The sequence below is a fragment of the Gasterosteus aculeatus genome, chromosome 17 (genome assembly GCF_964276395.1).
Source record: "Gasterosteus aculeatus chromosome 17, fGasAcu3.hap1.1, whole genome shotgun sequence".
In the NCBI taxonomy this organism is placed as follows: Eukaryota; Metazoa; Chordata; class Actinopteri; order Perciformes; family Gasterosteidae; genus Gasterosteus; species Gasterosteus aculeatus.
This window is the reverse complement of record NC_135705.1, coordinates 15,529,417-15,553,205: the sequence shown is the minus strand read 5'-3', so window position 1 is coordinate 15,553,205 and position 23,789 is coordinate 15,529,417. Positions and strand designations below refer to the sequence as shown.

General features: G+C 43.4%; 1 protein-coding gene across 9 annotated transcripts; it reads left to right on the top strand.

The window, feature by feature from the left end:
• The first annotated feature begins 295 nt into the window (after window positions 1-295).
• On the top strand, window positions 296-22,477 carry ptpra (protein tyrosine phosphatase receptor type A). Of its 9 annotated transcripts, none has more exons than XM_078091546.1 (24): window positions 445-745; window positions 835-861; window positions 7,820-7,940; window positions 8,707-8,753; window positions 8,977-9,058; window positions 9,138-9,578; window positions 13,106-13,205; window positions 13,390-13,463; window positions 13,936-14,072; window positions 14,469-14,559; window positions 14,752-14,828; window positions 14,925-14,961; window positions 15,054-15,151; window positions 15,486-15,605; window positions 15,833-15,999; window positions 16,102-16,237; window positions 16,345-16,494; window positions 16,639-16,732; window positions 16,845-16,921; window positions 17,064-17,198; window positions 17,719-17,844; window positions 18,042-18,193; window positions 18,509-18,644; window positions 19,093-22,477. In XM_078091546.1, exons 4-24 carry the CDS (start codon window positions 8,733-8,735, stop codon window positions 19,165-19,167), a joined length of 2,526 nt encoding a protein of 841 aa, XP_077947672.1. In that variant the 5' UTR covers window positions 445-745; window positions 835-861; window positions 7,820-7,940; window positions 8,707-8,732; the 3' UTR covers window positions 19,168-22,477. The 9 variants fall into 9 exon arrangements, with proteins under 9 accessions (XP_040058862.2, XP_077947669.1, XP_077947667.1 ...); XM_040202929.2 differs by having other exon boundaries at window positions 457-745; window positions 15,468-15,605; XM_040202928.2 differs by lacking the exon at window positions 7,820-7,940 and having other exon boundaries at window positions 296-745; window positions 15,468-15,605.
• Window positions 22,478-23,789: the final 1,312 nt, after the last annotated feature.

Below are 23,789 nucleotides of genomic sequence, written 5' to 3'. Positions count from 1 at the left end.
CTCTACAGCTGATATATATATACATATATATATATATATACGTATATATACATACATATATATATATATATATATACGTATATATACATACATATATATATATATACATACATATATATATATATATACATACATATATATATATATATATATATATACATACATATATATATATATATATATACATATATATATATATATATATATACATATACATATATATTTATATACATTACACGGAAAAAGGAAAAAAGACGGGCATAAAGACACGGAGTCAGGAGCCCCTCGTGGACCCCTGCGCGGCGCGCGCATCGCCTGGCTGCAGTGCGCTTGGTGTCGGCTCCGTCTCGGCCAGCAGGTGTCGCTGCGCCCTTTTGGAGAAACAGCGGAGAGGAGACGAGGCCTGTGCCTGGCAATTTGCCGTCCGCTTCCCATTCTTCCTATGCAGACAGACACACAACATGGCGGACTAGGATAGTCGGCCGACGCGCCCGGATACAGAGGATAAACCGTGGGATTTAACACCTTGGGGGGTTTAGAAAGTACCCGCGTAAGGGCCGATAAATCAGGGCGAATCAAGGATTTTTCTCCGGGAGGGGGGAGCTGTTCCTGCCTGGATTAAGCACACGAACTAACTGCGAAGTGTTGTCTGTGTGTCCCGGATCGTGCTTCCCTCCTCTGCTGTCGCCCAGGTCTCCCCCCCCACCCCCTGCACCCCACCCCGCGCAGGCTCTCGGTTCCTGGGGTGCGTAGACTGGGGCCGGGGTGGAAAAAACGTGGAAGAGAAAAGGGGTAGAAATTCCCACTTGGCTTTACTTGTTTGTTTCCTTTCAGGCTTCCTCTGGACGATAAAGAGTTGTGGTGAGTTTTCTTGTTTTCGTTGCCCGAAGCCCGAATCACACTTGTTACAATGTCGCCGTAGCAGCATGTTTCCTCTCGCTGTAACATTGTGTCACCCGCAAACAAGCACTTTCCCCCCCACAGCCGCTCCGAGCAGGGATACTTTACCCAGCAGCCGGGCGGCGTTTTAGTAGTTTCTAAAATCTTTGTAACGCTTGAACATTTCGCAAGTAGCTCGGAGGCAGGGAGGATTTTTTTTTCCTTTTTTTTTTTTCTTCTTTTTTTTTTGAGGGCTAAAGAGGCTCCGAAGCGAACGGTGCTGAAAGACGAGTGCGACAACCTTTCAGAAGTCCGAGGTTGTATCTCGGGTGGTGGTTGAGACAAACACCGATGCTGTGCAACAAAGAGGGGATCCAGGTTGTGTCCTGCCCCACTGCAAACTACACACTTTATTGATCCACGCGTTGTTATGGCCCCTTCCAGGAGGGCGGTGAGCTGGCGGGTGGGGTTGGGGTTGGGGTTGGGGTTTGGGTTTGGGGGGGGGGGGGGTTCCCATGAGATCCAAACAGGAATTAGGTCGCCCTAGCATCAACATGTAGGCTGTGCCCTGTCAAATCACAGCGGCCGCTTTGTCTTACATCTTCTGCGCTCTTGACACGGAGTCTCTAAAGTCTGCATTCCGCTTCACAACCTTTCCCAAAGTTTTCTTTTCTTTTTCTCATAATAGTTCATTTTCTCTTCTCGTTTTGATTGTTGTGTGAAACCGAGCATAACTTTTCAGTCTTGCTGGTTTTATTTATAATTTTACTGCATTGCTAAAACTTTCACCTGGAACTGCAAGTCATGACTTCTTTAGCTCATTGGACGGTGGGTTCGACATGAAGGGGGAGGACATTGCATCAGGACAAAAAGAGGGGTGTCCCCCCCGCAGTCAGGAGGCATGGCCCAGCCTGGTTTGACATATGTGACAAAGCCTCCGCCCGTCCCGTCTGGAGCGATCCACTGAGCCGCTTCGCATGTCCAGCCTGTCTCCGTCTCTCCGCATGTCCACAACGCACTGTCCTGTCGTGTTGGGAGCGTTCCAAGAGCGGAACTCCCATCGGCACTCCCTGAAAACGTTGGTGACCCCTCTTTCACCGCGCACACAGGCCAATATGCGGTCCAATCTCCTCCGGTGGTCCTGCATCCCCATCTCAGGAAAGTCGGGGGAGGAGGGGGGCAGAGCTGCTTATCATCTCGCTCACTCCGTCCATATCTCCTCCATCCTATTTTAAGAAGAAAGGGAGTTATTTCTGTCTTGAGTGGTCCTCGATGACTTTTCATCATTGGCCTAGTTTCCAGAGATAAGAATGAAGTATAGTTTGAAATCGTCTCGTTGGAACGTGGGTGATCTTTATAGATGACCGACCTGTTTTTGAAAATGTCACAATTTCAGGCTGCTTGAATGCTCAATGTCACGACCTTGCTTTTTGGGTGGCACCATGGGAGTTTTTTTTTTTTTTCTCTCTCTTGTGGGCCTCCATATTTTGCCATGGAAGAGCACTGCAATTCTGCATCCAACAGGCACAGCATCTGTGTTTAGAGGATTACAGCGACCTATGATTTCAGCTACATATGGTGTGCCATTCGGCCTCCACAACAGGACATTCACCTGTTTGATGACAATTTGATATCCAGCCCGACTGACATTCGGAGTTTTCGCCGTCTTTTTGTAGAAGTCATTATGCAACCCCTTCAAATCACTGAGAAAGTCTTTGTTTTCACATCCCCCTGATGTCGGATGATTGATGTTTCTGGTTCACCACGTCTGTGACAGATAAGTCATTTTTTTCATTGCACTTCAAAGGCTGATTTTGTATTCAAGAATTATTTTTAGATGAGTGAGAAGTTTCTTTTCTTTTTTTGATCTTGTGAACTCACATGTGATCCAGCTTGGTAAACATCTGGCTCCTACCTCTTTGTTCCTCCTTCAGAATTGATGTTGGTGGGGAACCTGCTGGCCGTCAGCAAAGACGGGACTAAATATTGGAGTTGCGGGTTAAACAAGTTCTTGTAGGCTTTTCCTCTGTACCGTAACTAAGGGGATATAGATCATTCAATTGTTTATACAGTACGTCTTAGCCGTTATGTTAATGTTTCCATTATCCACTGTTTCTTGAAATATTGTCCTTTTTTATTTATGAAAAGCGTAGATAATAAGCAAAATTACCCGTTTAATCACATTGAGATATTGTCCGTTTTTCCTCCCGTAGAGAATCTGTTACGTGCTGTTTTAAACAGTGCCGTCAACGTTGAGGTCAATTTCAGGTCGGATTCAAAAGCGGTCGAGAGCCGTAGCTGTAAATATTTAGATTTGTACTTGGCTTTGGCCTTCGGGTCGACAAGATCTTTCTTGCTGTGAAGAAATCTCCAAAGAGGGTGTTTACAAGGCTGGGTAGTCTTTGAATGCACCGCCGTCTGATTCGGCGTGGCGCAAAAGGGATTTTGGAGATGCACTGTCACAACACTGCAGTTGCGTCTTCACCTTGTATCTTTCAGAGGAAGAGAAGGGAACACGTGTGACACTGTGGCCTCTTCAGATATGAAAACCCTTTCAGGGGCAGCGAGTAATCTACCACGTCGGTTTTCCAGCTGGGCTGCATGTCATAGGAGCTGTTTCCATATTACCCACGGTGGAATGTGTCAAAATGCATTTATTCAAGCAATGGACAACTACAAATACTAGAATTATTCCATGTGATGCCACTTTATTCGGTTTCAGAAGTAAATGGAGCTCTAATGGTGATCTATTCTTTTATTCTGCTACATTATTTGTCAGCTATATTATATCTTATACAATCCCAACGACCTTGTGTGATACACGGCATTGCTATACATTTAATATTTTAAGTTTACATCTGAAGAAATCCCTTCTAATCATGCAGGGATGTAATGAATAGTAGGACCTAGTTCATTCATTATCAAAATGTGGCTCATAGTACATTTACTTAGTAACACTTTTAAAAACATCTTTTTTTTCATTGCTTTAGGACCTTCGCAGTTTACTTTTTCTAAAAATAGATCAACTTTTCATGCTCAACAAAGTCAAACTTTGTAAATGTTTTCACGTGGTCTGAACACCAGCGCCGCCACAAGTCTTAAACTGTCCGAGTGAAAACATTTCAATCCGCCGTTGGGTGAAAGCATGTGGACGTGACGAGGAACCTTACCAGGCATTTGATGCCAACTTTCACACAGTGTATGTTTCTCTCACCCGGTGCTATTGACACAACTGGACACAGAAGCACATTTTTGGTGGTAGAGCTTCGGATCCGGTTCTGTTGTGGCCCTTAAGCTGGCGGCTCCGGCCCCACAGCTCGCAGTGGTCACCGTGGCTTCTGTGGGCAGGCCAGGCGTTGCGCCTCCACATCCTCTCTGTGTCCATTGTGGGAAAGCTTGAGAGGCCCCTGGCATGCTCCGTGAGAAACCCCACCATGAAGCAGACCGGCTCTTTCACCCGACTCCACAAGGGAGGGTTTTTTTATTTATTTTTATCTGATCCAAATCATCGTTACAGGCTTAATAACAGACGCGGCGGTCACTCTAGTCTGCGTGATTAGTCAGAATCGTAATCCTGGTTTCTCTTCGTCCCTTTCATCAACTCCGCAGCCCACAAATGAAGCCAAAAGGAACAGAAACCTCACCAGCAGGGAGCAGGATCCCCAGAGAGGGAAGTCCAGAGGATTGTGGCTGTTGTATGTGGCACTGGGGACATATAATCTGCGGTCTGTTTTTACAGCGCAGTACCCAGTACTATCGGGCCTGTGAAGAGAGGCATTCACGGTATTCCTGTTGCGCCCCCTCCCCTCTCAAGACATAGGAACAGTATTAATATGCCATGAATGGAGAGAGACAGACATTATCTAGCGCTGCAGTCGCTGGAGGAGCAGGATTCCTCGTAGAAAGCCAGAGGGAAACAATTCTCTGCATGAATGGCAAAGTCCCCTTGGCCGCCGCGGCTGGTGTCATGACAGCAAAGGCGTGTGGGGTTTGTGTCTGTTAGTTTTCCAGCCCACTCGTTCGCCTTAGCAGTATCCTCTTTCAATTAATGTAATTATTAAGTAGAGCGGATTCCTGCCCGTGTTTTCCCTTTAGGATGCCACATTAGGATCATGCTGAATCTAGATCAAACAACGCACAATGGCCTGAGGATTGTCGTCCCCCGAGAGATTTATTTTGTAAGATCAGCCTTCGCCTTGAGCTGTTCGTTCATTTACGTCCGTACACTTGTAAAAGATGCTTATTACTTCACCTTGCCTCAGGTAAATGCGAAAGCATCGGTGAATTACACGGACTGGAGGGGGAACTTTCCATATTGAATGAGTCGCTCGCGTTGATCTTGCGTCTTGGCCTTTTGGTTGTCATGGGGATGTAATTGGACTTCCTTTATATTCTACCTATAAGTGTTCCTTTCACTGTGTGAATGAAGTGACATGGGAACAGCCCAGTCCTTTCACAACTGTGTGATTGCACTGCCATGAGGTCTGCAGTCGACCGCAGGCAGAGCAGCGACTGTCTGCAGCCGTCCGTCCGGCTCCCCACGTTAAGCATAGTGATTAAGGCCAATTTTAAAAGTCCATCTCGGTTTCTTCATTGATTAAATGTAATGATCTTAGACAACGTATAAAAAAATATATATTTACATTTTCTATCACAAAATATTTGAATGTATTTTGATGCATGCTTCTGGGTTTAAATTGATCTTTTTCTTTTATTGTTCGTATGGATACTGATTTGTTTGTAATGTTCAAAAAGTTGTTTAAGTCCATTGACTACATTTGTAGGTGTGAGGGTAATTTCGCAGGTACAGTATAATAGTAAGGTAACATTGACTAGCATTGTTGCTACGGTAACCAAGTTATACACGGTTTGACACACTTTGATTTGACCGATAATGGTTCTATGTATAATATGATTTCTGATTGTTGTCTAGACATAGATGTCATCAGATGTATTAGTCAATATGACCCTTTTATTTGTTTGCTAATGCTAATTGTAATACAGGCAATACGTGAAACAAATATGGCATTCTAGGGAGTGCATTGGCATCAAAGTTAGACAAGTTCTTGCTTGTTCTTCAAGCTCCTGAAGTCCTTTTTCATACTTTAAGCAAGCTTATAATAATTAATACGTCCATGACGAAATAAGGCTTTGCAAAGAAAAAGATCCATTTTTGGTTTCCACCCAAATGTAAAGTCGCATTTTTGTGTTGTTTTTCTTATTCCCCCGCCTCAAACTATTGATCCATGTTTCTTGTCTCAGTCTTTTTAAAAAGATGGCAGTTTTGCACTTTGGCACTTTAACGGATCACTCGGTGTGCTCATCCCTGAGAAATATTCACATGGTTGCACAACACGAGCCCAAAGTCAGGAGAACACAGGCAGCACAACGTTTGTGTGCATCCATTCACTTATAGAGGGAAGTAGATGTTTCCTCTGCAGGGAAAAGTGTGATAAAGCTGTTGGAAATATCTTTACTTACTTTCATTGCGGTTGTACCGATTCGCCGACTAGGATACTGGATTGAAAGAAAACGGACTCAAGAGGACAAGAACTTTATGAATTAAAATCTCTGTATGAAACAAAAGATCAGATAAGCAAATGCAGGCATTTTCTTTTGAGAACAAACAGGTGGTTCATCAAACAGTTACGGGTTAGCAATGTTTATTAGCATTTGTGGGAAGGCTGTAAGAAGCTTCTTAGTGCACTGTATAAGAGTGATATATTATAATGGTATAATAATGTAATCACATGTACAACCAAATATTCTGAAGAGAAATCTGTGTGTGTGAGAAAATAACCTGTCTTCCGGAGTATATTTTTAAAAGCGAGAGTGGAAAGCTCCAAAAAGTTGCACAAATAGAAGCGCTTGCCCATGTAGCTCCTAAATTAATGATGTCCGCTACCGGCGCTTAGGTCTGTTGAAAAAAGAAAGGCCTGCATTTACGCACCGGAAGGCTGCTGCCTCTCAGGAGGCTGAGACGCATTAGGAAGCATCCCCGGGGAGTCGCACGCCAGGGTCCACAGTCTCCACCGTCTCCAGGTAAAAACCTCTGCCAAGTGATGGTTAGCAACCGGAGCGGCTTAGATCGCTTCCACGGACACGTCATCCAGTCGGCCTGCACGGTAACGCAGAGGACAATGAGTCATGCCTCATTAGAAAAGGTTACCCCACCAGAAAAAAACCAACTTGTTGACGTGAACATCCTCAGCCTATCATGTTGAATGAGGCTCAACACGCTTTCCCACAAGACCATATTGATCACTAAGCTTGTCCTTTTATTTATTATTTTTCCGTAGCTGAGTCACTCCCTTTTAATAAGCACTGAGGGGGCGGACGGCAGAGGTAAGGGTTTACGGTCTGATGTGGTTGTCAGGTTAGCGAGGGATCCGTTTCACGTCCAGATCACCTGAAGGAAAGGCAGGACGCAGCACGCACTTTTGATTTATGGCTTTTTAGAAGTCCGTACAAACCGTCGGTGCGGGTGCCTTTTGTTCGGCACAACGACGTACCTGCGATCTCCTTACGTACCGGCTGTGTTTTACCTTCTGGCTGATTTAGACACAATTAAAACTGTAACAGGACCCGGAGGTGCAGGGGGGCCTGGGTGCGTTCCAGGGCTGGCTGGCGTTTGTATGGCGGTGGGGGGGAGGATGGGTGTTCTCCATGGTGCAGTCCAAAGACACACAGCTTAGGTCGATGACTGGTCTGCTCAGAGGTGTGGATGCTGCTGTGCATGGGTGTCGCTCCTGCAGTAGTGTGGCGATGTGTTCAGGGCCTTTGCCCAATGTCAGCTGCAAGTGTATCTAGTAAACAATTAATTGTTTAATGTAGGAAGGGATTGACAATTCATTGTTTTCGAGACCTACTGACAATACAAATAAAAAGGTAAAAGAAAACCTTTGCGAGAACTGAATCTATTCCTTCTCTTATTTGACAGGGAGACGGGGAACAATTGGATTTGTAGGCTAATAACATCCTGATTGACGACATAACTTGATCATCGTGCCCCATTTCAGCCCGCGGTCCGCGCCAAAAAATCGCTCTGCTAAAACCAGAGTGTAAGTACTGCGATGAATGAGCTTGGTTTAAAACACCAGGCGATTGGCAACTGGCATCATTAGAGCTTTTAGCGCCCAACTTATCCTCTGCCTACTGATGCAATAATCCCGATGTAAAGCATCAGTTTGTGTGTTGTAGCGCCGCAGGGTTTGGCTCGCTGCCGTGCTGGACTATCTGTGTAAACAGAGGCAGACGGGCTGGATTATACTGGGGTCACGGTTTTGGGATTAGGTCAAAGGACGATGACAGTTCAGTCGGGGAGACAACAGCCCCGTTGGCCGGCGGGTTTATATAAAAGACCGCCGGGCCGGCGTCAGGCTTTCTCCAGGTCCGTGTGGTGTTTGGCCCGGACCGGCTCTTCCGCCTATCAGTGAGTTTCTTCAGAGGTGATTCACTGTTTCTGCAGGAATGTAATTGGGATGCTAAATTCTGTTTTGGTCATGCTGGCGTTGACATATTTTTAAGATTAAACCGTGTTGAAGCGCTGTTTTTTTTACTAGATATTGTTGTGTTATTGTTGAATTCAAAGTCCAAATCATTTTTGAATCATTTTCATATAACATACTTAAAATCTTTCATTTTGTCATCATTCATTTTGACACAGTTTTGGAAAATACTTGCTTGCATTCTTCGCACCTGTCTCTGTAATAGTCCACATATTTCTGTCTGTGTGTGTCTGAGAACAATCCTCCCCTAGATTATTCATCCACACGTGTACGGCAGGAGTCAATGGAAAAATAAGAATGTCTTCTGTTCACGCTCTAGGACCACGCTGTACGAATGAGTGATTGATGCTAACTTCGCTTCTTCAGGTAAGCAGCGTTTATCACACACTGGCTTTAATATGCAAGTTTTTCAAATGCAAAGCTTCAGAAAATCAGCATGTGGGATTAAAATATACTATTCCCAAAATATATAGGGGATTATAGAACTCACAAATCTGTATTACAAAAAGTGGTTCAGTCAATTTTGATTGATTTCAATGAGATTTTAGCTTGTTTTTCACTAATGCTCTTTTGTGCATCCTCCATGCAGGGCAGAATGGGTGTGTGTCCCCTGCTCCTGCTGCTCGGTCTCGCCCTCGGGGCCACAGTCCAGGATCATGTCCCTATCACAAGTACGGATCGTGCATCATTTCAAATCCCTTAACCTACTCACTTGTGAAAACATTTTCTCACCCTCCGCTGTCTTTCCAGGTCCTCCAAATATCTCTGCCAGAGCTACGGGGCCCCCTGCCGCACCCTCCCTCAACTCTACAGTCGCACAGCCCCCCCCAGGCCCAACCACAACGCTGGACCCCACAATCAGCCCGGTGACAACAACAACAACCGCAAAAACAACCCCAAGCCCAGCCGGCGAGGAGGATGCACAACCGGCCGGTCGCAACGCCACTGTGCGTCTGTTACCAGTCCCAGCTCCTTCCCCTCCAGCCGCCGGCGAGGCCCCCCAGGAGCCAGCGAGCAGCGAGCCTCCCTCTCCTCCCACCCCTACGGGGGTAGACAACAGCAACAACGACACCACCGGCGTCCCTACAGACGCGCCAACTCCGGACTCTTTTTTAACGGATTTATTCACTGTGGATGCGCACACCACCACGGAACCTGGCGCGGGCTTCACCTCGGACAGCAGCCCGCACGGTGAGTGCTGCCGCTTGTTCTGCGGCGCTGTGGCCCCACGTGTTTTAGTGTATGAGAATACGTTTTCCGCTGACGGCTCCTTTTTCGTGGGGTAAAGTCTCATTGGGGAAAAATCGTACAAGATGCCCAACCAGCGGTGGCCCCGATAGATCAGAACGCCATCGAGCAAAACGACGTGTTGTGATTCCAGAGGGTGTGACTCAGTGTTATTTGGAATGGAAAAACACCCGCTGAGCATTTCATGGGTGTTATCACCCTGTGCGCCTAAAACCTACAGCTCAATGGAAGAAGTTGGTTCACTGCAGTCAATAGGAGTCATTCAGAGAAGTGTGGGGAAACAACCCACTGTGTGTTGTACTCGGGTACTTTTTTTTTTTTTTTCCGTCAGTGCTTACATTTTACTTTTGTCTGTTGCAAAACTACAGTTTCTGCCTATTGGAAGAAAAAAAATCCCATGTAGAGGTTTTGTGTTAATCGCATACGACCTCGTCGGGGAATTTTTTTTTATTTTGCTTTACCCAGAATATAAAGATGACTTGGTGGCACAATTCGGGTGGAAACAAGCACGTATTTATTGCTGCCACTTGTCATCAGATCATCCGAGACAGATTTTAATTCAACCCGTGAACAGGGCCAAATGAATGCAGACGCACACAAAAGGTTAAGTCAATGTGGAGACAAGAACACAAAGATAAACAGCACAGATTGTCAGGGCGTTTTTCTTTTTTTTTTGCTTCATCGTGTGTTATTCATGCTGCCTGGTGAAGCAGCAGCAACAGATAGAAAGCAAGCGAGTAAGCTTTCTGGCCAATAGTCAACCTTTTAATATTTTAGATAGTCGGACATTTCTCGGCTTTTAGAGTCCTTTGTAGCAGCGATGGAAATATCCTGACGTGTCGTAGCTGCATTTGACCATTCATCCACAATAATCAGAGGAGCAATACAACTAGATGTCCCAGACACTTATTTTAATGTGAAAACAAACCATGTAGAGGGGGCACATCTATGTATTGACTTTAATTAATGAAATGCTGCTTTTGAGTTTATTTTTAAACATTACAAGTGACCCCAACGCTCTAAAGCTGAAGATCTTTTGTATTTATTTTAAGGAGCTTTATTGTCTTTGCAGCTTTGTGTCTGTGCACTGACCATCCTAGCAATATCCTTGGAAGTGAAACATGACCCACACCAGTGTCTTTTACATTAATTATTCATATTGCATGAATATAGAGAAATACACAAATTGCTTGTGAATGACCCTGACTGATTTTAAATTAGCAGGAATGTCATAGATTTGAAATCGCTTATTGTGCAACTTTTTAATGAAAGTGTAGTAAAGTACTTAAAAGTTCAGATGAGCAATCCACTCGTGGCAAACATGAGTACAACAGATGTGCCTACACTGCTAATGCGGTATGTCTATTACACAACCTAATCGCTTTGGATCGGTAGGTGTTGGGTAATCGCTCTATTGTCTCCGTCGTGCTGCCTGCGGACCTCGTGTGTTGAGCTGTGAGCAGTTCTAGATGATGTTCGACTCGTCAAGGCTGTGTCAGTTCCACATGACACGCAAAGCCTGTTGTGCTCCCGTTCTGTTCAATGTACACATTGTCCCTGGGTGAACACTGAAAAGTCCTGGGAATTGTGCCTGAAAATGCAACGTAAGTGGGCAATAATCCAGGTTACTTCCCCGAGAAAGTGCACATGGAGCATTAAGTCAAATGTTGCATTCTTTGCAGCATATTTTATATTGTGTCTGCAGCGTTGAGAGCTTTCTTGAATTTTGAGTCGTTTCATGGAACAGCTGATTCTGTCGTTGCATTGTTACACCATGGTGGAGTTTTCTAGAAAAATCTCTTTTGTTGTGGCCCTGTGTGTCTTACAGGCCGGTCATTAGCGCACAAACAGCAGCCTGTTTTTTGTACACCAAGCTGCAGTTGTTGTTTAGGCAAATCTCATGTGTTTTGTGTTAGGTGCTGCAGAAAGGTTCCCCAGGAAGGCTAAAGGGTTGCATCCAACTCCTGGACATGGTGGAAACGTATACAGATTGGTCAGCTATTGTGTCACCACAAAGAACAGATTAACTTGGTCCATTTAATATCGCCGTCGTGGCGCAGGGGTAGAAACGGTGCACCAGGAACCGCAAGCTTGGTGGCTCGAGCCCCAGCTGCTCCGTGTCTCCTGTTGAAGTGTCCCTGAGCAAGACACCTAACCCCTAATTGCTCCCTGGGCAAAAACGTAAAAAAGCCATGGGTTAAAAATGCAATGTTAAGTCGCTTTGGATAAAAGCGTCAGCTAAATGACCCGTCCCCCCCCCCCCCCCCCCAGTCGGTATGATCTCATGCTTTCTGGCTTGTGACTGCTGTGGCTCGGCGGGTTATTTGTTTACCTAGGTTTGCGGTTCCATTCCGGTCTCCTATTGTCTTCATGTCAAAATGCCCTTCAGCGAGACACTGAACACCAAGTTGCTCCCCGGGCGATACACAGCAGCCCACGGCCCCTTTAAGGCTACGGATGGGTTAAATACAGAGGTCAAATGATACGTACGTGCATGTATGCATACGACAAATGTAATAAAGTTTTGGGTTTAAGTCTAATATTTATACTCTAAATAATTAATGTAGAATTCCCAGAAAAATATCCTAAATTATTCAGTATTTTATAACATCACCCCGCTTGCTGTCATCTTGGGCACAAGCGGTCCTTGAAGCCGGTAAAAGGGCCGAGCCTCAGTTAAACTTTGATTTACCTGCTCAGCCTGTTGCACACGCTCTGCATCTCCAGTTGTGTTTTTACTTCTTTTTTTTTCTCTTTGGAAAGGCCAATGAAATATTAACATGGATAACCATTACTGAAAGGAAGGATGCAGGCTGGTGTTGAAAAAAGCAAAGGTCACTTTGCGACTTGAGCTTTTTTTATTTATTTGTTCTTTTTAACCCATTCTTTTTAAACCATGTTAACTAGGTAAACATAATTTTCTTGTTGAAATTTAAATAAAAGCAGCCATTAGAGAGGTTGTATTTAAGCTGAAATGATTAGTAGATTAATGATTAGTTGATATGCATACCAGTACCATTGAATATGACGTGGTAGCCAGTTAGCGTAGCGTAGCAGAATGACTGAACAGGGGGTAACCGCTTGACTCAATCTAAACTGCCCCTCTAAAACTCACCAATTAACAAGTTGTATCTTGTGGTGCGGTTTCTCATGTTATTTTCTTTCCTGGCTTCTTATAGTGACCGCCCTCGGTGACTGTGTTTTATGCACAGCATCAAGAAACCGTAGATCACATGTGGAATTGGGTTACTGTAACCCTTTTATAATTTCACGATAAAAGCGGTTCACTTTAGTGAACTGGCGTCAGATTTAACACCCGTAGCTTATTTGAATGGTGAAATAAGATAAAAATGTGGCCATCCTGACTCGTCACAAGTATTGAGACATTCTTTTATTTGTATTTTCATTTTCATAAACCAATTGTTGATTACAAGCAATTTATTATCTCTTTCTTTCTGTCTCTGATGTAGACAACGACCAGTCTGACGACACGCCCGTCATAGCTGTCATGGTGGCCCTGTCCTCCCTGCTGGTCATCATCTTCATCATCATCATCCTCTACATGCTCAGGTTGGTGAAGTGCAGTTGATGTTACACACAGCACGCTAGCTAGAGAGCTCCTGTTACCATGGCAATGACTGATTGGCATTCAGCTGTAGGACCTAAAGGTGTATGTTTATTTTCGTGTGTGTGTGTGTGTGTGTGAGAGAATCTTTTTGAATTAACATGCGCTTTGATCTGTGTTGATTGACAGGTTTAAGAAGTACAAGCAGGCGGGAAGCCATTCAAACTCCTTCAGACTGACCAATGGTAGATCAGATGATACAGGTAAAACACCCACATATGCATTAGCCTGCGAGTGTTAGTGTGTGTCGATGTGCAGATGTGTCTGCGTACGCATTGATCGGTGATTTATCTCTTTTGGGTCCTATCAGCAAACGTGCACAGCCAGCGTGACCAAACTTATTAGTCAGAGTTCCTTCCTGATGAGACTTGATTAATCTTGCTTCCCCAGGAGATAACATGTCAGTGGTTGAGGTTGGCAAAAGGCTTTTGTTCACTGTGATTATCTAACCAGCAGGGCTGCAGTGAGCGCCCTCGTATGTCAGTGTTGATGCACATCGCCCTCTGCTGGGCATCTTGATGAAGTCAGCGTTGCTCGATGCAGGAGGGCTCTGTTTCTCACCCATTTCTCACCCATTCTCCCTTGTCTTTATCTCCACCTGTTTGGCCACACCCTTTCCTTCCCTCCTCTCCTCACCTTCCTTCCTCCTACCCTTCCTGCTTGTCGGGGCCGCAGAACTCCAGAGCGTCCCGCTATTGGCCCGGTCGCCCAGCACAAACAGGAAGTACCCGCCCCTTCATGTCGACAAACTTGAGGAAGAAATGAACCGTCGCATGGCAGATGACAACAAGCTCTTCAGGGAGGAGTTTAATGTAAGGGCCACACAGCCTCTGATAACACTCAGCCCGACACTCCTCTTTAACCTCTATAGCCTCATTAAGTGAGTCCCATCCAGAGGTAACCCAGATTTCATTCCAGTTGCCATCGGGTACGTCGAAAGATAATTAGAGCTCAACCAATTTAAATCCAATGAAAGAATGATTTGGGCGATCACTAGTTCATTATAGTCCCAATAACCATCTATGAACTGGCGACCATAATAGCCTGACTGCCCTTCACACACATGCAAACATCTCCAACGCAACACTGGTTGCATGGAAACTAGTTTGTATACTAGTAGTAGAGAATAATTGAGATTATGAGTCAAATGGTATGGAGACCCAAAAAACTGAGCTGCCAGAAATGCGCCTTGTGTTCTGTGTGTTTAGGCGCTGCCAGTGTGCCCCATTCAGGCATCATGCGACGCTGCTTCCAAAGAAGAGAATAAGGAGAAGAACAGATACGTAAACATCTTGCCTTGTGAGTAACAGCCGTTGTCACTGACTGATGTTAATAAGGCAGCGCTCACTGTAACTGTAGCTTTTATCTGCGATTTCCAAAGTGATCTCCTGGGGTCTATGTAACGGTCAGGATGGAAAAACTGTAGTGGTGTCACTATAGTCCCCTCTCTCATTTGTCTTTTCCTCTCCGTGTGCCCGTGTCCTCCTTCAGATGATCACTCCAGGGTGCATCTGTCCTCTCTGGAGGGAGTTCCAGACTCGGACTTTGTCAACGCCTCCTTCATAAATGTTTGTAGAAGTGCAAACAACAAAATGACAACATTTCTGTTCTGAAGATTGTTTTTGGTCATCCTAACGTCTCGTTTTGACCACTTTCGTTCACAGGGTTACCAAGAGAAGAATAAGTTTATTGCAGCTCAAGGTAAGAATCAAACTGCCTGTCTATTAGTCCTATATTTTATATATTATATAGTATTAATCCTCTGAGTTTATGTATTGGTCTGTGTCTCTCAGGGCCTAAGGAGGAAACTGTAAATGACTTTTGGCGGATGATCTGGGAGCAGAACACAGCAACCATTGTCATGGTGACCAATCTGAAGGAGAGAAAAGAGGTAGGACAGCTGGATGGATGATCATGTGTTTGTTTCAGAGGATCATACAATATTTATCTATTAATTTATTATGGATCATAACATTCAAACAGATTAAACTAAGTATACAAGGGAACAAAATCTGCTCTTTAAATTCTTAATGTAAAGTGATTTTAAACAAAGTGTTTTTTAAACTCATAGCATTACAACTCTTCAAATTCAGTTTGTGTTTTTGCAGTACTTCTGTCATTGCTGCAACATTAGAGGACTGTTTATTGGGACGACCTAATTTGTATTATCCCCCTCTTTTCCCATACCCCAAAATTAATTGAATTAGTCACCCGCTCTGTTTCAGTGTAAGTGTGCCCAGTACTGGCCGGACCAGGGCTGTTGGACATACGGGAACATCCGTGTGTCTGTAGAAGACACAATGGTTCTGGTGGACTACACCATCCGCAAGTTCTGCATCCAACAGGTAACCTATCTTCTTATTCGTATGTATTCTGTGTTTACCCTCCACACATGCACAAGAAGGAGTATGTGTAGTTTGCATCAACTAAATTCTTTTCACGGCTCACACTGCAGACTAAAAGTAGATTTGAAACTTTGGGTGTGCTGTCATTTAGGTTTAGTGGCATTAATGAAGACATAAATGACCCTGGATACGGCTTGGTCAATGATCTGGTTTCACTCGTGTCACAGGTGGGAGACGTTTCTGGGAAGAAGCCTCAGAGGCTCGTCACCCAGTTCCACTTCACCAGCTGGCCAGACTTCGGGGTGCCGTTCACCCCTATTGGCATGCTCAAGTTCCTCAAGAAAGTCAAGAATTATAACCCCCAGTACGCCGGGGCCATTGTGGTCCATTGTAGGTAAGTGGTTTCAAGTGGGTTTGCTTACTTTTGCCTACTTAGTTGTGTGTCTTTGTCTGCATGGCGCACACACAACTCACATGTCATGTGTCTGTCTGGCAGTGCCGGCGTCGGGAGGACTGGTACGTTCATTGTGATCGATGCCATGTTGGACATGATGAACTCTGAGAGAAAGGTGGACGTATTTGGCTTCGTCACCAGGATCAGAGCCCAGCGCTGCCAGATGGTCCAAACGGATGTAAGTCCAGTGGCGACGCACTCTCCCCTGATGCAATAGTTTCACTCTAAGGATCATTTTTTGATTATTTCAACTTGCTCTTCACCTTTCCCCCCTCTGTCCCACAGATGCAGTACGTGTTCATCTTTCAGGCGTTGTTAGAGCACTACCTGTACGGAGACACCGAGCTGGAGGTGACCTCTCTGGAATCCCACCTGGCCAAACTCTACTCCCCCTCACCTGGAGCGGGCTGCAACGGGCTGGAGGCCGAATTCAAGGTATGCGCCTGTGTGTTGTATTCCTCCAGAGACTTTGATGATACCTTTTGTGTCCAAATGGGTTCCTTCCATTCACATACAAATAATAGGTAAATTAAGTTTCTCATATTTGAAGTCTGATGTTTTGGTCTCCTCATTTTCTAGAAGCTGACTTCCATCAAGATTCAAAATGACAAGATGAGAACAGGCAACCTCCCCGCAAACATGAAGAAGAACCGAGTGCTACAGATCATTCCATGTAAGTGATGCGGTTACGTATAGACTCAAAGTCATGGACGCTGTAATGCAAATAATTATGATTTATTATATCAACTCTTCATCAAAGTTTATGTTTCTCCTTTTACAAACAGATGAGTTCAACAGAGTGATCATTCCAGTTAAACGAGGAGAGGAGAACACCGACTACGTCAATGCCTCTTTCATTGATGTGAGTGTAGAAGCACCTGTTTCAGAGTAGATCTTTTCATTTCATTAATGCATGCAATCGATCGGATCTTTGACGGTCTCCTTTCTGCCTCCTGCTCTTTATCTTGGTCATCCTTCTTTTCATTTCCTGCACGCGATCACAGGGCTACCGTCAGAAGGACTCCTACATGGCGAGCCAGGGCCCCCTCCAGCACACCATAGAGGACTACTGGAGGATGATCTGGGAGTGGAGAAGCTGCTCCATAGTCATGCTCACTGAGCTGGAGGAGAGAGGACAGGTGTGTGTGTGTGTGTGTGTGTGTGTGTGTGTGTGTGTGTGTGTGTGTGTGTGTGTGTGTGTGTGTGTGTGTGTGTGTGTGTGTGTGTGTGTGTGTGTGTGTGTGTGTGTGTGTGTGTGTGTGTGTGTGTGTGTGTGTGTGTGTGTGTGGGTATCCGAACACACACACACACACACAAGTATTAGATATCGGGTCAATAACTGGCTGAAATAGGATAACTTTTGCCACTTGATGCCATCGGTCTTGTGTAACATATTTATAAACTGAGCAAAAATATCTGGAAATCATCTTTAATGGCCATAACTGTAATTTTGGAATGCGGTTATTTATATCAACATCGTGTATACGTAATAAATGAGTTATGATACAGGAATGAATTTCTCTTTAATATGCATTACATGAGGATTGAATATGTCCAGAGATTTAGTTATCATTCATATTTTAGATTTCCTTGAAGAGTTCAGAATTGTATCTGCTGTTAAGTGTGGTAATTTGACCTCCTTCGTTATGGGTCATGCAGGAAAAGTGTGCTCAGTATTGGCCAAGTGATGGAGTGGTGGTCCACGGGGACATCTCCATTGAGATTAAAAGGGAGGAGGAGAGCGAGAGCTACACAGTGCGTGACCTCCTGGTCACCAACAACAGGGTAAGGAAGGACTTAATGAATCAACGGATGCTCCAGATAAAAGCACGCCGCCGGGTCCAGCAGAAAAAATATTATTAACTTGACCTTTTCGTGCATAGATCAGTTTATGCGGATTATATACCGACATCAATCTCTGCATTAGTGCTTCTAAAACATTCTGTAATCTCTTTCCCTTTGCCCCTGTCCATCCCCCAAAGGAGAACAAAGCTCGAGCGGTCCGTCAGTTCCACTTCCATGGCTGGCCAGAGGTGGGCATCCCCACCGACGGCAAAGGCATGATCAACATCATTGCTGCGGTGCAGAAACAGCAGCAGCAGTCTGGCAACCATCCAATTACTGTGCACTGCAGGTAAAACATGCGCCGTCTTCTTAACTCGGTGTGTTGCTGTTTTAACCTGTATGCACCGGGAATGCGAGGAATGCTGCTAGAATTCAAGTGTGCGGCTGTTTGTCTGGGGAAATGGTTGCAGCTATCAAATCACAGGAAAAAACAGCTCAGAATAATTGTTCTCTTCTTCCTCTTGGGATTTGTACTGCTCCCAAAAATAATGCTTCTCTCAACATGTGCATTCCCAACAAAGCCTCTTGTGCGTATGATGTTTCTGCATATGCATAATACATTGTGTATAGTAAGGATTACATTTTGTCTTGTGTGTGTGCACAGTGCCGGTGCTGGCCGGACGGGGACCTTCTGTGCGCTAAGCACGGTCCTGGAAAGGGTGAAGGCGGAGGGCATCCTGGATGTCTTCCAGACGGTCAAGAGCCTCCGACTGCAGAGACCACACATGGTGCAGACATTGGTGAGGCACCTTTTTGAAACCTTTTTTTTTTCATTGTCAAGTGCAGTATTCTCTCCTCTCACAATTCATTACCAATTAGCAACCGTACTCTTTTTTTTCCTTAAGATTGAGTTAAGACATCAAAAGGGAGTTTATTCTTCCAGATGGGGTATCTTAACAATAAAGGTATTTTAGGAATAGGATTTATGTTATTAAACCGTTGTCAACTGTAGATAGATGGAGCGTTTTTTTAAATGCACATTTTTCCCATGAATGAACATCTAGGTCCAGAACAATGTTTAAGGAGCTTTCATTATTAATTTATATAAATCTACTGCTGTTTGATTGTACACGTGTCTGCATTGTAGACTTTTAATACAAGGGATCAAGGATTTAAGGGATTGAAATGTGACATAAAAACGTTTCTAGTCCCAACTGCTATAAATGTCCCTGTCTCGTCTCTCCCAAGGAGCAATACGAGTTCTGCTACAAAGTGGTCCAGGAGTATATCGATGCCTTTTCTGACTACGCCAACTTCAAGTAGGGACTTGCCATAGATGGATGGATGGATTTCTGCACACACAAACATATGCACGCACCACAGCACACAGACACACACACACACACACACACACACACATGCATTGCCATGCTGAAAACTGCATATTCCCATCTGATGGATTTAAAAAAAGACTCATCACAACTTTATCTGTGGCTGGGATGAACTGCCCGCAGGGAAAGGGATCAGAGGCCTCGACCTGGAGGACAGGACAGGGCAGCGCAGATGGACAGATGACTGCGATGCCTTCTTGGATATTTTGTAATATTGGTCTTGTTATTATAGCCCTTTGCACCTATTTGCTTCCCATCTTCCTCTAACCTGCCCCATATGTATATACACTTGAGGTGTTGCAGCTTATTACTTTGGTTTCAGACACAGTTTTGAGTTTGGCTGCATTTTCGGGTGGCACCTGTAATATACTTTACTAAATATAAACCGAATAATTTGGAGGCTAATGTAAAAAAAAAAAAAAAGAATTGACGGGATGATGTTTGGATTTATTTTTTATCTTTTTGGGATAGAGACTCAAAATATATTTGGCTTGAACAGAGCCCTGCTGTGACATGTGTTTTAGCCGACTTTGAACATTTACAGCGTAATCCAGCCTTTTCTCCACTGCTAGACATTCATACATTACAGTTTCTCTCCTTAGGTTTGAGATTTCACTCACAATGATGTGATGTATCTGACAAACTCGGGTTGATGCCAAAACACACACACACACTTAACACACAGGAGCCATTCATTTTTTTCCTGTGTGTTGGCTTACCGTTGTTTTTACATCACTGTCGTCTGTCTACAGGAGGCAAAAGTGCTCCACTCACTTTGTTACGCAAGTCTGAGACCACGTTTAGACATTTAGGACAAGAAAGCAATTTTACTGTTCAATGATCTGTAGCCAACACACTCCTTGACTACAATAAGAAATTGGAAATATGGAAATAAATACCCATCTTTTAATAAATTTTAAGGAATATTGGTCAAGATTTTACGTTGAAAAAGGATTTTTTTTTTACTCTTTCAAAGCTTGTTACTGCAGCAATGGTCATGTTGAAAAGCCAAATCACAAACGGCACAATAACGGGTAACTCCATTATTGCATCAAGAAATAAACAATGTTATACAGCCAGCATATTTCTTCACTTGTTTACAGACGCATGTCAGTATTCTATTAGATTGTATTGTTCTTTTCTGTTTCCTTTGAGTCTGCCTGAATCAACTCATTTATTATTTCTTCTATATCAGCCTCACATCACGCTGTATTGTCACAATTTTGAAAGATTGATTTCTTTTTGCTTTCCCACCATGAACACAGATACTGAAGAATGTCTCTCGTAAAATGAATGCTGTTTGCTAACATGTTCCTTAAAAATTGTTACTTGGATAGTGACGATTCCCATGCCATGTGTGCAGAGTTGTTTTTAATGGCGGTCCCTTTAGGACACTAAGACTTGGATTAAACTATTTTGTTTCTGGGGAGTTACCAATTGAGGCCGTGCTCACAATTGAGATGAATGATGACCGTTCGCAGCAGGGCTTCAGGTACTGACCAAGTCAGCTCAGAAAATCAACTTGCAAATTAAAAGAAAAAATCAGCTAGTCATTCAAATGGTTTGGAGTGTTCAGATAGCATTCCTCACCTGGTTTTTATCCATTTTAAGGCCACGATGTTCAATTATATTTCTTTAAAAAGTTTTCAAGCTATTTAAAAAAAAAAGTGAAGCTTTTAATAGAGAATAACCACATTCTGGTGCTTGCTTTGCATCAAAACCATTTTATGTTGAATTACTTTTCTTGCAAGGAGCACAATCAGTCCTAATCTGATGGTGGTGGACAACGTATTCAAAATTACATGCTGAATTTTTTGGGAAGGGGGATTTTGTCAGATGTGGATCGTTTGTGAACTCATGCACTATTTGCACCAAAAGCAAAGCCATTAAAATATATATATGGCCTTGATAAGAAACATGAGAAATATATTTGGACTCAAGATGAAGCCCCGAGTTAAGCCTTCTTCTACTAGGGACTAAAAATAGCAGATATTTGGATTGACCAGTCACTGAAATGTTTGCAGCTTGTGCATAGACATCATTCTTCTGGTCCAAAGCATCACAAGTGCCCGCACAAATAGTTAGGTGCCCTTATGTTTTCATCTATCTACGTTTTCACTTATTGGTTATTCAATCTATAGAAAAGGGGATGCTTCTGTTTGGCTGTTCTGTCTGTGTTTAAATGACATGTTTTTTGTGATTTCATTTGACAGCAACACGTGACACTGTGCCAACCCATGAAACCCACTCCTTTGATATTAAACCTTCCTCACTGGTAGGTTTAAAATATATATATATATATATATATATATATATATATATACACACACAATATGTGGTGCAGGCATTGCCATCCTAAAAGCTGCCATGTGTATTTTCCTGAACTTGCATGTGTCTCCTTAATTACCACCTGCAAATCAATAGGGCTAAAACCAGTGGGGTCAGTCATCCTCCCTTTCACATTCCCTCTAGTCGTATATTTGTGCAGCTCAAACTAACGTTGAGATCACTTTTAAAATGATTTCCATCTTTATTGAATGGGTTTACTTCATTCCATATGATTGAAATGTTGTATCCATGACAAGTAATCAATTGTGGGTACCCAAATGTTCTATTAAGTATTTTCTATCCACAACAAATACAAATGCAAACCAAGGGGAACCAGACAGTTGTCCCTATTTTGCATCTCTTCGTTCCCTGCATTGAATGCCCTGGAGAATCAAACTGGGTCTCCGTTATTAGAGCGTCATAGTAGGGGAAAATGGAAGTCCAACTTCTCTCTTCTTTCTACCTTTCTAAATGTCCTTAATGTCTCACTCACTGCTGTCCACTGTCCATGCTTCATTTTCCTGTTTCTCCTGTCCGTGGACCATTTCTTCAGTGGTCACTGCCCACTCCCTTTTGTACATAATGTAAGGTTATTTATATTTCATTCCTGTCTGCTGCCTTATATTTTCTTCTCCCTTCACCCTTCTTTTAATAAAAAAAACAATGTATATTGAACTGTATCGGGACCATTTTGAAATGTATTAGATATTTTGTTTTGGCCATTTTTAATTTGGTAAAACTGTCTTAAGCAAATCCTATTTTTAATTTGCCAATGTTTGTTTCTGGTGTTTTGATATTCAACATTTGAATATATGTATATATAATTATATATATATATATATATAATTATATAATGCCCAATGGCCTTTTTAAGCAAGATACTGTTCAAACCTAATAAAGTGCTTGAGATTGTATCACTTGTCTGTATTTCTTATCATTTTAACTTCTATAAATATAATGTTAGACGCAAACATGCATCAGAGAACTCAAATATGTAAGTGCAGTGTTTTTGCTCAGTTAAAGTTGGGACAACCTGACGCTCAGTACAGTTCACATCTTATTGAAGACAAATGACACAGTGGTGTAAAGAGTAAAGAGTGTAGAAAAAACAATTGTTTGTGTTGATGTGTTGTCCTGTTAAAGGGTTTTTAATCTGTGGTTAACCCTTCACCCCCTGATCAAATAGGAATGTGCTTCTTGCACCAATAAATAACTGAAATGGGAACAATTAAGTGTTTGTGTGGAAATTAAGACCCTGGAATACATTTCAGGAAAACATGTTCACATCAAGGTATTGCTATTGGGTTGTGTATTATTCAGTCCGGTGGACTTCTTCTTTGGGATTTGTCAACAGTAGACCCTGCAACCCTGCTGTGATTTTTCCAACTATAGATCGGGAGATGGAAAGACATGCAGTATAATTTATAAAGAATGTGATGAATAAGGCAGCGTGACATTATTGAGGATCAAAAAAACGTTGGTTTCTTTCATGCATTAATAGACTTTTGAGTGACAAATCCTTTAATGTCAAGCATAATCTGTACATGAAACTGAAGCAAATGTATAAATCTGTTAAAGGTTTGAAGGGATTTAAGCTGTAAAAAGAAAGTAAAAGGTGTAAATTAAACATTCACCATCGGCACTATAAATATGGACAAATGTGGTGGAAACAACAGGAAAGGAAGAGCACTTAGCGAGAGCGCTTACCTGTCTTCTGAAGGTAAGTGCTCTCGCTTCACACCAACTGTCAGTCACGTGTCATCATTGGTGCATCTTGGAGTCATCACGCTTCCATAAAAAGTCCCTATAGTCAACAGCAGCATGTCACGATGTCAGACGCTGCCTGAGTACCAACTGGCTCTGCATCTAAAATACCTTTCCTTCCGCTAATTGAGAGGTATGGCATTCGTGGCCTTGACAGGAATCCACTGTTTGTTCCCCTGTTATTAGATGTGCCGCTGTTTCCGCTGGCCAGAGGGTCATCCAGGTCAAAGGGAGGATGTGTGATGAGACAACGTGGTGAAAACAAGTGAGGAAATTGGAAATGTTAGGTTTTATATTCTGACAAGGACCTGTAGTTTGATCTGAGTAACACGGTTAAATGCTATTAGACAGAGTTAATTGTCAGCAGGGCCCAGACTGCAGAGGCCAGAAACTATTGAACCCCAGAATACATTACATATATTCTGTGGAATATATGCAGCAAGGAAGACTTTGTTGAGATGC